The 14,392-nt window shown below is 37.5% G+C and overlaps 1 protein-coding gene across 5 annotated transcripts in view; it reads left to right on the top strand.

The window, feature by feature from the left end:
- Positions 1–14,392, top strand: part of UNC80 (unc-80 homolog, NALCN channel complex subunit) — a gene marked incomplete at both ends in the record, with an annotated part of 247,919 nt that overhangs the window by 119,927 nt on the left and 113,600 nt on the right. For 3 of the 5 annotated variants that reach the window (XM_082630605.1, XM_082630604.1, XM_082630603.1), the window contains 3 exons: positions 4,073–4,238; positions 10,466–10,669; positions 12,616–12,716. In XM_082630605.1, the coding sequence (XP_082486731.1) occupies positions 4,073–4,238; positions 10,466–10,669; positions 12,616–12,716 (471 nt within the window). The remainder of the gene's footprint in view (positions 1–4,072; positions 4,239–10,465; positions 10,670–12,615; positions 12,717–14,392) is intronic. The other 2 variants (XM_082630607.1, XM_082630606.1) reach the window with 1 other exon arrangement.

Here is a 14,392-nt window from a genome sequence, read left to right as displayed (position 1 = left end):
GAAATATTTATAGGTAAAATATGTTTTCAAGAGAAACATACCGACATGTGGGCTGTGAAACTGCACCCTTTAAATACTGAAAAAGAGAGTTCTTCTTACTGCCCTTGTTTAATTGCATGTTATCCTGAACTTTGATTTTTCTGAATCATCACCTTCCCTATTATATTGAGACTATTCTATAAAATCAAATCAAGGCTGCCACTTAACACATGTTTCGTTTAAAGTCAAGTATGATCTGTAGGCCTCTGTCGGTGTTATTCTATCAACATTCTAATTGTATCAAAGTCTTCATAAAAGCACAGAAACACATCTACTTTTAAATTTAGATTTTTAATGGTCACCATTTTGACCTATTATGATTTAAAAACATAAGAATCTTGAAGTTTGAGTCACTTATTTTTGTTCTTTCTTTCAACACTATAAAGCTATAGTTTAATATTCCTTATTATTGTAACAAATTTCATTTTTTTTAAAAATTAGTCAAATCTTTTTAAAATGACTGTATAATCAACTGGCTGTCTAGGAGAAAATGCCAAGAAATTAAACTAAAACAGAGGCTGCAGTCATTCAGTTAATAAGAGGAAATTTTTCATTGCCTTTAACTAGGTCTCACAAATCTTTTATTCATTAAGCTAGGATTTTCATTGTCAAGTATAGGTTCATATATTGTATTGGGATATGACCTTTATAAAATAAATGGGAAAGATGTTTTCTCATGTTTAACCTATCTAACTACAATTGATGATAAAGAAAACTCAAATCACATTTTTTAACTATTGTAGAAAAAACAGTATCATAAAACTGTTTTACCAAGACAGAAGCTATAAATGCTTGAAATAGTTTTTTTTAAGAAATTGTACTCAATGGTGAATCTAACAGGCTAAGCATAAATACCATCAAAATGAAATATTCTAAAGTTTTAACAAAGCACTTGCTGTAAGAGTATTTATAAATATTTGGGATGTTTTATTCAGTAACATTTTTAACAGCAGTAAAAGTAAATAGCTACCCTAATGTACAGAATAATAAAAGTATAAGCCAGAAAAATCACATTAGAAGCTATAAATATTCTGGGATCTGAGATTTGAGGATGGGAGAAGATAGGGAACATAAACTTTCTACCAAGAAAAAGTCTTTCTGATAGAAATGTCATAAGGCCATTTCCAAGATAAAAGAGATTTCCCTGTGAAATATTTGTTTGCTTGAAAAAGTCCTAGTTATGGGTTTCCATGGTGGTGCAGTGGTTGAGAGTCCTCCTGCCGATGCAGGGGACACGGGTTCGTGCCCCGGTCCGGGAAGATTCCACATGCCGCGGAGCGGCTGGGCCCATGAGCCATGGCTGCTGAGCCTGCGCGTCCGGAGCCTGTGCTCCGCAACAGGAGAGGCCACAACAGTGCGAGGCCTACATACCGAAAAAAAAAAAGAAAAAAGAAAAAAAGTCCTAGTTATATCCAAAGTGTGGAAGAGAAAACAAAAGAGCCTAAAATACAATAATTAAAGGTTAATTTGATAGGGTCAGGAAATCTCAGGAGACCACTCACTGGTTTGGTGGGGAATGACAGTAAGAGAAAAGGAAAAATGATATCAAAAGGGTTTAAAATGTTGCTAAAAACGTATTTTTACCAACTTAACAAATTGTTTCCCAGATAGATCCCTAGATGCAACTTAATTAATGTGTTTTTCCCCCCCAAAAAACAACTTCTGGTAGCGTTTTTATTCACTCTTTTTGTGAACCATACAGATAAATAATATCTAAAAAAGGAAAAAGCATTTTTACAAGATTTATCATAAAAAGCATAACAATCAACTTTTCTCTGATTGTTAACTTCCAAACATGAAAACAAATATTTTTTAGAGAATTTTGTCTACAAAATTGCTGGTCTATTAAAATGTTTTCCTGTTGAATTAGTAAAACCAATAACTGATGACCAAGCAACATGGAATTAAACAAATTAATTACCATCCAACGCCAAGACGAGTCCATAATAATAAAGTAAAAGGCAGTAAGGAAGTCTCTGTGCATCTATATTCACTCATAAGGGAAAACAACATATTGGATGCTTTTGTAAAAGATTGTGCTAGAAGCTGTACCAACTGTATCAACTGGATTTAACAAGTCAGGTTATAAAGAATACACTGCTGGATTCCAAATGCTCCTAAAGTTAAAGAATCAGAAGCAAAGCACAGTTCACATATGTGAAGAGTAGACTGATGAATATTTGAGAGTAAGGCTGTGAGTAAGGTGGTGTGATGGATGCAGAGGTGGGCGTGGGGGTGATGCAGAGATGACTGTGTTGTAACAGGAGAACCAACACATAAACAACACATTTAAGAAAGGAGCAGAGGGCCAGGGTTGGCCAAAGAAGGGACTGGAAAAATCTGAAGAGGCTTCCTGGATGAGATCACATTTGAATGTAACTTTGAAAGATAAGTAGGATTTTGACTAGCAGATACAAGAAGTTGGAAGAGAGAACTACTTTTGAGAATCAGAATTATTTTATTACTTTTTGTCCCACCTAAGAAACTTATCTAATTAAATTTGGCTACCAAAATGGAAAGTAGTTAGGTTACTTTTTTTCCTAAAAGGGATTAATTTCAGAGAAACAATTATATTCCTAGAATATTTTTTGACAATGTTAAATAGACTCCATGTGGTTCCTTATGATATGATATATGATATAATTTTCTGAGTACCAAAGTATAACTTCTGTTCTTAATTCAAAGGGAAAAGAAGAAACAATATGTAGAGTCTAAAGTTTCATTTATTAATAATAGTTAAAAGCATAAGATTTTAATCTTGGTACAAACTGGGTTTTTCAAACTATTTTTTGTTTTTCAAATTACTTGAATCTGAGGGATTATTATGTCATAATTAGAAAAGATGCTGTATAAAAATAAAGTTACCATTTTATATATTTTTCATTTATCAAGTCTGAAAGTGCTTCATAGATTAATGATTAATTATGATCTTCAGCGTGAGCGAGTCTACATTTACAGAACAGGTCAAATGTCCACACTGGGGCCTCACAGGCCAAACTCCTACTAAATACTTACACTCCCCAAGGCTTATTTTCAGTTATGGGATCATGAAGAGAGAGTGAGAGATTCCTCCAACGCATGATCCTGTTTTGAGCCTCTGGCCATTACACCTGAGGTTTCTTAAGCCTGAACTGCCTTTCCCTACCAGTTTGCAGAGCTAACTTTACTTAATCCTCAGAATTTAACTCCAACATCACCTTGGTATTCATTTTCTACTTCTGTTGTGTGATAGTGTGATTTATGATAAAAATATGTGTTTGGTCTTCATCCCTGTTTCTGGCACAGTGCTCCTAAAATCCTTGGAATTTCTTAAGTATGGAGGGTGACCAAGGTGTCTTTTGTTATGTTAAGAGGTGACTTGTAGAATGCCTCTAGATTACCTAAGGATCAGCTGGTCACCAGATGAACCAACCAAATAATTAGAAAATTGAAACTTTCAGTCCCACCCCCTCACCTCCAGGTGACAACAATTTAATCAATCATGCCTATGTAATGAAGCCTCCATAAAGACCCAAAAGAACAGGGTTTGGAGAGCTTCTGGTTGGTGAACACGTGAAGACTGGGGAGTGCGCTGCCCTTGAAGAAAGCGTGGAAGCTTGGCACCATTACCCCATACCTTGGCCTGTGCATTTCTTCCATCTAGCTGTTGCTGATTATATCCTTTTATGATAAACCAGTGATCTAGTAAGCAAAATATTTCTCGAGTTCTATGAGCCCCCCTAGCAAATTAATTGAACCTGAGGAGGGGTGTTGTTGGAACCTTCAATTTATAACCAGTTGGTTAGAAGCACAGGTAACAACTTGGGCTTACAACTGATGTCTGAAGTGGGGACAGTCTTGTGAGACTGAATCCTTAACCTGTGGATTAAGGAAAACATTTTCATGAGCCCAGTCTAAACCTGGCATTAGATAGAGGGAAATTTGGCTGTTTAAATGCTGTTGTGTGCAGCTTAAAATGGAGGGAGGTTTGCCAGAAGACCAGTGCAGTGCTGGGGAGATGCCAGCATCCATGTGCTCCTCACTGACATTTCAGGACTTGGAAAGCTGCAGACTTCGTTTGGATCCTGAGTTGGACCGGCACAGATATGAGAGGAAGATCAGCTTTGCTGGTGTCCTGGATGAAAATGAAGACTCAAAAGATTCCCTTCACAGTAGTAGCCACACCCTCAAATCAGACGCAGGTGTTGAGGAGAAGAAAGGTATGGATAAGCAAAAATTAATTCACGTTTCAGGGTTTCTCATGGGATATTTGGTCTCGGGTCTAAACTGCAGAATTGTGCACTGAAAGAAGTCCAAAACTGTTGGCTCTGTACAGTACTAACAGTGTTGACTCAATGAGGTAGGCAATCATGCTAGTTAGGAGTTGGACTCTGCAGTCAGAGAGACTCTAATTCCAGCTCAGCAATTCTCCATATCCCATTGAATCTAAGATGGCATCAGTTGTAAGATGAACCATTATCTTATATACCAATAAGAAAGGAAAAATACTTCCCCTTCAGCTCTTATGCAGTACTTTCTTATCACTTAATTTGTGCTTTATTCTTACTGAAAGAGGACTTTCAGACGTAATTAGATGTAGAATTTTATTACCGGTCTATATCATTCTTTGTGCAGCCAGGTAAACTGGTTAAAGGTTTTCTAAACCATCTTCAATTCAGAGTTCAAATTCTTAATCACTTTTCAACTCAGAATTGTCAGTGGCTGTGTTTTTATATATGATAATGTCCTCTGTGTTAGTAATGCATCATTTCTTAAATGAATCTGTAAAAGAAGTAAAGCTATTGGTGATAGTTACACAAACCAACGTGCAGCTGTATGAAGCTAGCCTACCTTCAGTCCCTGCTTCAGGAATGTTCCCAAACACGTCTGACTTACCATCCCACCCACTCCTCCACCCAACTATCATTTGGTTCCTGGGACTTAAAAGACACTGGCACCCATTTTGTACATTTTGTTGCTGGTGCTTTAGATATTCACATGAACACAAGCAATAGCAAATGTGTCACAACTGCCACCTGGCTCTAGTGATCTTAAGATGTCATCAGTTGTAAGCCAAATCTCAATTTCAGAGATGTTCAAATGTAAAAAAATGTGCATCTTAAAATGGTGTAGTTATGTGACCTTGTCCAAGTTGCTTACCTTCTAAGCCAGTTTTCTTCCCTGTAAAATTAGATTAATAACACCTACCACATTGGAATGTTGAAAGCTTTAAAAGAGACAATGCAAGTAAAACATAAACTCAGTACCAGATACCTAATAAGGACACAATAAATAATTGTCATCATTGTTTTTTTTTATTTGTATCATGAGCATATAGATTAAAATCCATGCAGAAAATCCTAAATATGAGTTCCAGATTGCAAAGTTTTAAGTTGCTCTTTAAAGGCTCCTTTAAACTGTTAACTTCTCCATCTGATTTTTCTATTTTCTTAAGTTTCATTACCCTTCAATGTTTTTCTAATGAATTCCACTAGAAAACAGCATATTTGTAAAAAGAGTCAAAGACAGTTTTATCCATTGGCATATTTTCTGCAGACAGTGACTCCATAAATGTTTGGTAATTTAAGGAATGCATGATTCTCAAAAGACATAGCCCTACAGAAGACTTATATAGACATTTCTCCAAAGAAGGCATGGCCAACAGGCACATAAAAGGATGCTCAATATCACTAATTATTAGATAAATGCATATCAAAACTGCAGTGAGGTATTACCTCACACCGATCAGAATGGCCATCGTTAAAAAGTCTACAAATAATAAATGCCGAAGAGGGTGTGGAGGAAAAGGAACCTTCCTACATTGTTGGTGGGAATGTAAATTGGTGTAGCCACTATGAAGAACAGTATGGAGGTTCCTTGAAAAACTAAAAATAATTACCATGTGATCCAGCAATCCTATTCCTGGGCATATATCTGGAGAAAACTAATTAGAAAAGATACACGCACCCAATGTTCATAGCAGCACTATTTACAATAGCCAAGACATGGAAGCAACATAAATGTTCATCAACAGATGAATGGATAAAGAAGATGTAGGGTGTGTGTGTGTGTGTGTGTGTCTATGTGTGTGTGTGTGTATATATATATATATATATATATATCCATGTGTATATATATATACATATACAAGCAATGGAATATTACTTGGCCATAAAAAAGAATGAAATGCTTTTTGCAGCAACATAGATGGACCTAGAGATTATCATATTAAATGAAAACAGAGAAAGACAAATATCATACGATATCACTTATATGTGGAATCTTAAAATATGATACAAATGAACTTATTTACAAAGCAGAAATAGACTCACAGACAGAAAAACAAACTTGTGGTTACCACAGGGGATGGTGGTGGGGGGAGAGACAAATTAAGAGTTTGGGATTAATATATACATACTACTATATATAAAAGAGGTAAACAACAAGGACTTACTATATAGCACAGGGAAGAAACTCAATATCTTGTAATAACCAATAATGGAAAATAATGTGAAAAAGAATATATATATGTTTTTAAAAAAGGAATAGCCCTAGATAAAGAAAACACAACATATTTAAAATATTTAAAATGTTGTAAGGAGTGGATATATTCTGAAAAAAAACTTTTTAATATTTCAAGACCAGATTGTTCTCACAACATTTAAAAAATGCAAATAATTATTATATTGTGTTGAATTTATGGTGAACAGAAGCCATGTTGTAGGAAGGATTAGCCAGATTTTAGCAGTTTCTGAGTATGAAGAGGTATCAAGTCAAGGTTTGTTCAAATACTACTACTTCTGACAAGGATGACTGCATATGATAAGAAACGTCCTTCTTTTTTATCAATATTTTTTTAAATTGAAGTATAGTTGATTTACAATGTGTTAATTTCTGCTGTACAGCGAAGTGGTTCAGTTATACATATATGTACATTCTTTTTTTATATTCTTTTCCACTATGGTCTATTATAGGATATTGAGTATAGTTCTATGTGCTATACAGTAGGGTCTTGTTTATCCATTCTATATATAATAGCTTACATCTGCTAACCCCAGCCTCCCACTCCATGCCTCCTCCAACCCTCTCCCCCTTGGCAACCACCATTCTGTTCTCAATGTCCATGATTCTGTGAAACTCCCATCTTTTAAACATATCCCACAGGGATTTTTTCCCATTCAAAATTATTATGTTAGTTATTATTTAAAGTAGTTGAAATAAAAATTGCTAATACTGACATGGTCAAATTTCAGTAGAGTAAATTCTACACCATTTAAAAAAATAAAACCTCAGATTAATTTTTAAGAACACTTTAATTTCATGATTATCATTTATGTAAATTGCCTTTAATATTCAAACACACAAATACTTAATAATTTTTCTCCTCATAGAATGGCTATGTAATTACATGAAAGTTATTTAATAAATTAGGAGCAGAAAACTAAAAGTATAGATAAAATGAGAACATATTCATAAAATGGCCTTTACCAGTTGGCAAGAAACTTCCTGAAGATTCCTAAATATTCCTTAATCCTTTTAATAAGCTGATACCAGATGCTAAAGCTGATGTGAAAATGGGGACCACAGGGACCCTGCTAACTCAGATTATTAAAATTTTATTTAAAATTTCATACCATCTGTTTTGTATAACATCTAAAAATGTGAGTTCTTGAAATAAACAACTTGAGAACAATTTGGATTCTACAAAGGAAAACTAACATGAAATAATCCTTAGAACTAAAAATGTCTGCCTAAAATCTCCAAGCAAGATCTGTCAGATCATTTTATCCATATTCCAGATACAAACTAAGACTGGCCTTCCAGAATACAGACACCAAGACATGTGTGATCACTCAACAGTCATATACTGAGCACCTGTTGTATACCAGGTGCTCTTACAGGTTCCTAGAATACAGCAATGAACAGGGAAATTTTCCCACATGTATTTTAGTTTATATTAGCTAATAGTTAATAACTTAATAGTGAATAACGTTAAATTCTGGACTTTCAAGTAGAGATAAGTAGTATGAAGAAAACAAGTTAGGGTCAGAGAATTGGTAGTGACCTGGAGTAGGAAGGATTGTAGTCCTAAGTGACATTGAGCTGAGACTTGCGTGATGTTAAGGATCCAGTCATGTGAAGGGCTGAGAGAAGAGTCTTCCAAACAGAGACAACAGTGAGAACAAGGCTCCGATGCAGGAATGAACTTGGAGCATGTGAAGAAGGGCAAAAAGGACAACAAGGTTGCAACAGAATGAGTTGGGGGAAGAGCGGTAGCAGAGAGGGTCAGGCAAAGGGCAAATAAATAGGGTCTGTAGATATGGTTAGAAATTTAATTCTATTTAAATGTGTCTGAGAGTTGTCAGGTTTTGACCAGAAAAGTGATATAATATTTGGATTTATGATTTATGTATTTAAAAGATGAGTCAAGCTGTTGGAGTAGGGGTAAGAGCAAGCAGTTTGGTAGTTATATTAGTCTAGGGAATAGGTGACAGGGCTTTCAAAATCCTACGCTATTTTGAAGTGTTGAATCAGCAGGACTTGCTGATGGATATATGCGGTGTAAGAGAAAAGGGAAAAGAGATGTTTTATCTAATTTAGATGAATTTGTTTTACTTTCATACTAGTTCTCGTTGTCATGGAGATAAAGGCTAAACTTCAGTGGTGTAGAATCTCGACTGATGTCTTTCATGTACTTTACCAAATCTGAATTCTAACTATATTGTGTCCTTTGTAAATAACCAATGCCATAATTCTGAACATTATTTTTTTTCAGTGTTATAAAATGTCTCCAATTATCTTTGGTGATGACAGAACAGTTTCTCAAAATTAAATTTTTTTCATGTCATATTAATCTGGGGTTATTTTGCTGTACTTGTAGGCTGAAAAATATCATGAAATCAGGCAAAGAATGCCAAAGTGTGCCTCTGTAAAAATTTTAAATTATTTCTTTAACCTTTTTCTCTACTTCCCAATCTATTTTGACATAAATTGTATTAATAGTCATTAAAAATGATAAGTATATTCGGTTTCAAATGCATTTCAGATAAGTCATAAAGTCTCAATTGTACCTAAAAATAACACTGAAAAATACAGTGGATGAGTTTTGTGCTGTAACTAAAATAGAGCATTATGTATGGTCTTTGGGGGATGTATTCAACTGTGCTGTGAGAATTTCTGTCTAAATGTGAAATTCTATCCAGATGTGCTCACGGAGCTCCATGAAGCCTTTGCCAGCTGAGTGGTGATAATTTTAGTCTTTCTCAGTCATATGAGTAAATCAGAGATTAAACATTTCACATTATTCAACAGGAATCTAGGCTCCTTTATATGGCACTAATTAACATTTTATGGAGCTGTATGAGTTCCATCACAGACTAACTCTCCTGTGAGTGAGAAACTTGAGACTAAAATGCAATCTTCCTGATTGGCACTAAAATATTAATAGCTGTGCCTTAAATGATTAGTAAGAAATCTTGTTGATGTCTTAAGAAGGAAACCTTACAAAAACAGCCCCTTCCTGATAATCACTTGAAGCCCTAAAAACTTTCAAAATCACCCTTACCATGTCAATGTGTGACAACACCAAGTCCTCAAAAGAAAAAGAAGGAGGTGTGGATATGACTATGGGAAATATGGATGCTTTTGGTTAAAATGTAGGTTTCAAGTTGAACGTGTTTCTTTTACCCTTTTATTTTCCTCACTGATGACTGTTTCTTCCAGCACACAAAAGAGGAGTAATGCATGTTCTTCTTGGTTCATGTAGACTGTAAGGTTGATTCAGGGTGTTGCAACTTTTGGACTCGTATCTCACCCAACCTTTTGACTGAGAGGAGGATGCTATGAAATCATTAGGTGCATTGAAAATGGAACCATTTCACACTCACGTTCACCCAAAGCACCCCACTGCAAACATCTTTTAGTGACTTTGCTGAGGAGCTGAGTGGAACCCACTGCTGACTGTTGGAGAGAGAAGCGCCTCTTGTTTTTATTTCTTAATGAGGTATTCCCAAATGAAGGGTTTTCCCTAACTCACATAAGTCTGTCAGTCCCATTTCAAAAGAAAAACAAAAACAAATGGTTGGTGGTTCCGCTGAATCAAGCAATGATGCTGTGTGAACGTACTAACAGTCCCGGAGGACTCCGTGGCGAGGGCGCGCTCATGCTTGTGAATTCTGGGCCAAAGAGAGAGCAGGTTGTTCCCAGCACTGATGAGCTGTGTGTCCAAGAAAGAAGCTGCACCAGCCCTTCGTGGTGGACCCAGCCTCCTGCCCACCTAACAAAGCCGCCTGACTTGGGGCTTGGGAGAAGCTCCTTGTCCAGACATGCTGCTCATTCCGGCCAGCAGAGAGGAGGCTGTTCAGGGACAAGTTGGGGAGAGCTTGGCTCTAACGCTGGCTGGGGAGAACTAAGGGGGAAAAAGCCCTATTTTATTCTTTTAATACAGTTCCCAGCAGGAAGATCAGGATAGGAGGTTCCCGCCTGCTCCAGATTAAAGGAACCCGCAGTTTCCAGGTGAAGAAGGGGGGTTCCTTGTCCAGCATTCGCCGGGTCGGCAGCTTAAAGAGCAGCAAGTTATCACGGCAGGACTCAGAGTCTGAGGCTGAGAAGCTGCAGCTGTCCCAGAGCAGGGACACTGTCACTGACCTAGGTAACATAGAGGAGTGGGCTGTGCAGGGACGTGGGGGGTAGGAAGACAGAGCCCGAATCCCCAAACAGCTCAAGTCCATCTTCTTGTACATCAGTAGATGGAGGGCAGAGTCATAGGTTAGAGTACTCGTTTAGTCCATAAGCTATGTTGCCCTCCAGAGCAGGGCTGCTCCAGCCTTATTGTGCATGGGGTCAGCTGGGAGCTTGTTAAAACGCAGATCCTGATTCAGCATCTCTGGGATGGGAGCCTGAGATTCTGCACTTTCACCAAGCTTCCTGGTAAAGTTGATGCTGCTGGTTCAAGGACCACAACTTGAGCAGGGAGCATATGGAGGCTACAGTAGGGAAAGAAAGCATTTTAATGACAAGGACAATTTTTTGAAATCTAGATCTTTGTGCCTTTATTCTTCTGGTCAAGACCTTTAAAGCAAAAATGTAGATATTCCCTTGGGAATAGCTGGCTTAAAGCCTTCTATAAAGTCTCTACTTCCCAGTAAAAACAACCAAAATTTCAGAAAGGAAAGATTGTCTACATCTAACAATTAGTGACCTTCAGCAAGTCACTTAACTTCTCAGGGATTTGTTTTCCCAGCTACCCAATGAGAGTAATTCTGTGTACTCCTTGCCTACTGGGAAAGGATGCTCTAAAGATAAATTAGGGATGATTGTAAAGTATGTTAAACTCCTGAGAATAAGCTTTATATACAATCAGAGCTGTAGATTGTCACTATAGGACCCAAAGAGACTCTGAATCCCAAAATGTGTTAGTCCTATGGGCTCTCATCATCATCTTAGTAGACAAGAAAAAGATTAAGCAGGCTTCCGATAGGTCTCACCAGCTGCCTAGAATTTAATTGTTAGGTTAAAAATTGAAGTGCATATTCTTTGCCTTTCAGTCCCTGTATGAAAACCAAAGTGCAACGCTCTTCTTTCTAAGTAAGTTGTTTCAGAAGTCAGTCAGGAAATGTGGATAAGTTATCAATCTAGCCTGCTGACACAGAAGCTGAGTATATTTAATCAAAGAGAGTTTAAAATAGAAAATGTTTCTACACCTACCCACCCTTGCCTTTGAAAATAGCTAATTTATGCATTAGTTAAGATTCAGCTTATTTTTTTATGGAGACAATAGAAAAAACCTTATGACATCTTTTGTTACAGGTCTGAGCTGTAAGAGTATCATCAGTCAGTTTGGGGGAAAATATTATTTGAATTAATTATTTAAATTGATCAATGTAGCCTAGCCAGTTAAGTCAAACTATCCAAGCTAGAAGCATAGTTTTGTCATAGAAAATACCCAGAAAAGCTTGTAGATTTGAGGACAAAGCTTTGTTATCTAGTATACTAAGTAGAGAATTCCTGTGACATGTCTCCTTCACAGTTTCCTACAGAGACGAGTTTGGACAAAGGCTTGTCCACAGTTGGGCACAGTTACTTCCAAATTCCCTTAGTTTTTCCAAGGCACCACCCATCTTTGAAATAGCTCTGATAGCAAAGCCATGTGGTGTTAAGAGCAGTAGCACTAGCCGTAGTCACAGCAGCAGTGGAGGTAGCAGCACCCTTTGTGGCCACTGCAGGTTGGTTGGTGTCCCTACTTAACTACACCTGCGAGGTCTGTGCAGTCTGGAGTGGATTTGGGCACACTCAACCAATAACTTGCTCATCTCAGCAATTAAAGGACTTGACTCTGTTCTTTTTCTCTGCTCCCATATCTCAAAATGGAAGCCACCATAACAGAGATCATAAATGTCTCTGTAATTGCCAGTTCAGCTGGTGGTGAAGGGAGCAGCTCCTATTAATATTACTCCACTAAAGCCGATGCTATGCCCTGTAACCCATTGGCCATGGTAGTCTGCCCTAGGATTCAAAAGCATGGACCACTATACCACAGCAACATGCTCTCCAGGGAGACAGAACAATATAACCTTTCTTGGTATTTTTCTTTTGAAGAAGGGAGTCCTTGGAGTGCAAGTGAGCCCAGCATTGAGCCAGAGGGAATGAGTACAGCCAGCACGGAGGAGAATTACCACAGGAACATGTCATGGCTTCATGTAAGTAGGAATCTCAGAAAGAACGCTGAGATCAATTTCTTTTGGCACTGGGTAAGATCTGTGGAGGTAGGATGAAAGACTATACTAAAAACATCCATCATTTCAGCCTATTAGAAAAATTATAGGCTTTTATTTCAGCTGAACCTCTGGATACTCACTAAGATTGGTCTTCTGCTGGATTATATTCATTTGAAGCTTATCTAAGACCAAGGGTGCTTTGTTATAGTTGGCTTGTGAGTCAATATAAGTCAGGGAAAAAAACCCTGAAGGATCAGGCCAGGTTGGTGGTCAAGAGAGCCTGAGTGACACAAGGCAAGGCATCACGATCAGTTTTATACAGGTCACCACAAATGCTGAGAGCAAGGTCATGGTGTCAGTCTTGAGTCTGTATTAGATCAAATTGTAAACTAGGACGTGGAGATTCTAAGATGATGAAGGTCACACCTCAAAGGGCTCTCCAGAGGGCACAGGCAGGAGGGAAACCCAGGCAAAGATTACAGTTCAAGGTTTGACCTGGGTGTAAAAAAAGGAAAAGAAAGGTTGGGAAGCATGATGTGAGATCCACAGTTGGCAGGGTACTGCCAGCACTATTATTATTATTTTTTTAACATCTTTATTGGAGTATAATTGCTTTACAATGATGTGTTAGTTTCTGTTTTATAACAACGTGAATCAGTTATACATATGCATAAATACCCATATCTCCACCCTCTTGCATTTCCCTCCCACCCTCCCTATCCCATCCCTCTAGGTGGTCACAAAGCACGGAGCTGATCTCCCTGTGCTATGCGGCTGCTTCCCACTAGCTATCTGTTTTACATTTGGTAGTGTATATATGTCCATGCCACTCTCTCACTTCGTCCCAGCTTACCCTTCCCCCTCCCCGTGTCCTCAAGTCCATTCTCTACATCTGCATCTTTATTTCTGTCCTGCCCCTAGGTTCTTCAGAACCTTTTTTTTTTTAGATTCCATATATATGTGTTAAATATGGTATTTGTTTTTCTCTTTCTGACTTACTTCACTCTGTATGACAAATTCTAGGTCCATCCACCTCACTCTAAATAACTCAATTTCATTTCTTTTTATGGCTGAGTAATATTCCATTGTATATATGTGCCACATCTTCTTTATCCATTCATCTGTTGATGGACACTTAGGTTGCTTCCATGTCCTGGCTATTGTAAATAGAGCTGCAATGAACATTGTGGTACATGTCTCTTGTTGAATTATGGTTTTCTCAGGGTATATGCCCAGTAGTGGGATTGCTGGGTCATATGGCAGTTCTATTTTTAGTTTTTTAAGGAACCTCCATACTGTTCTCCATAGTGGCTGTATCAATTTACATTCCCACCAACAGTGCAAGAGGGTTCCCTTTTCTCCACACCTTCTCCAGCATTTATTGTTTCTAGATTTTTTGGTGATGGCCATTCTGACTGGTGTGAGGTGATACCTCATTGTAGTTTTGATTTGCATTTCTCTAATGATTAGTGATGTTGAGCATCCTTTCGTATGTTTGTTGGCAATCTGTATATCTTCTTTGGAGAAATGCCTATTTAGGTCTTCTGCCCATTTTTGGATTGGGTTGTTTGGTTTTTTGATATTGAGCTGCATGAGCTGCCTGTAAGTTTTGGAGATTAATCCTTTGTCAGTCGCTTCATTAGCAAATATTTTCTCCC

This window comes from Mesoplodon mirus (assembly GCF_964341445.2).
Source record: "Mesoplodon mirus genome assembly, chromosome: 8".
NCBI classification, from domain to species: Eukaryota; Metazoa; Chordata; class Mammalia; order Artiodactyla; family Ziphiidae; genus Mesoplodon; species Mesoplodon mirus.
The sequence above is the reverse complement of the archived record's forward strand: the minus strand, read 5'-3'. Positions and strand labels throughout refer to the sequence as shown.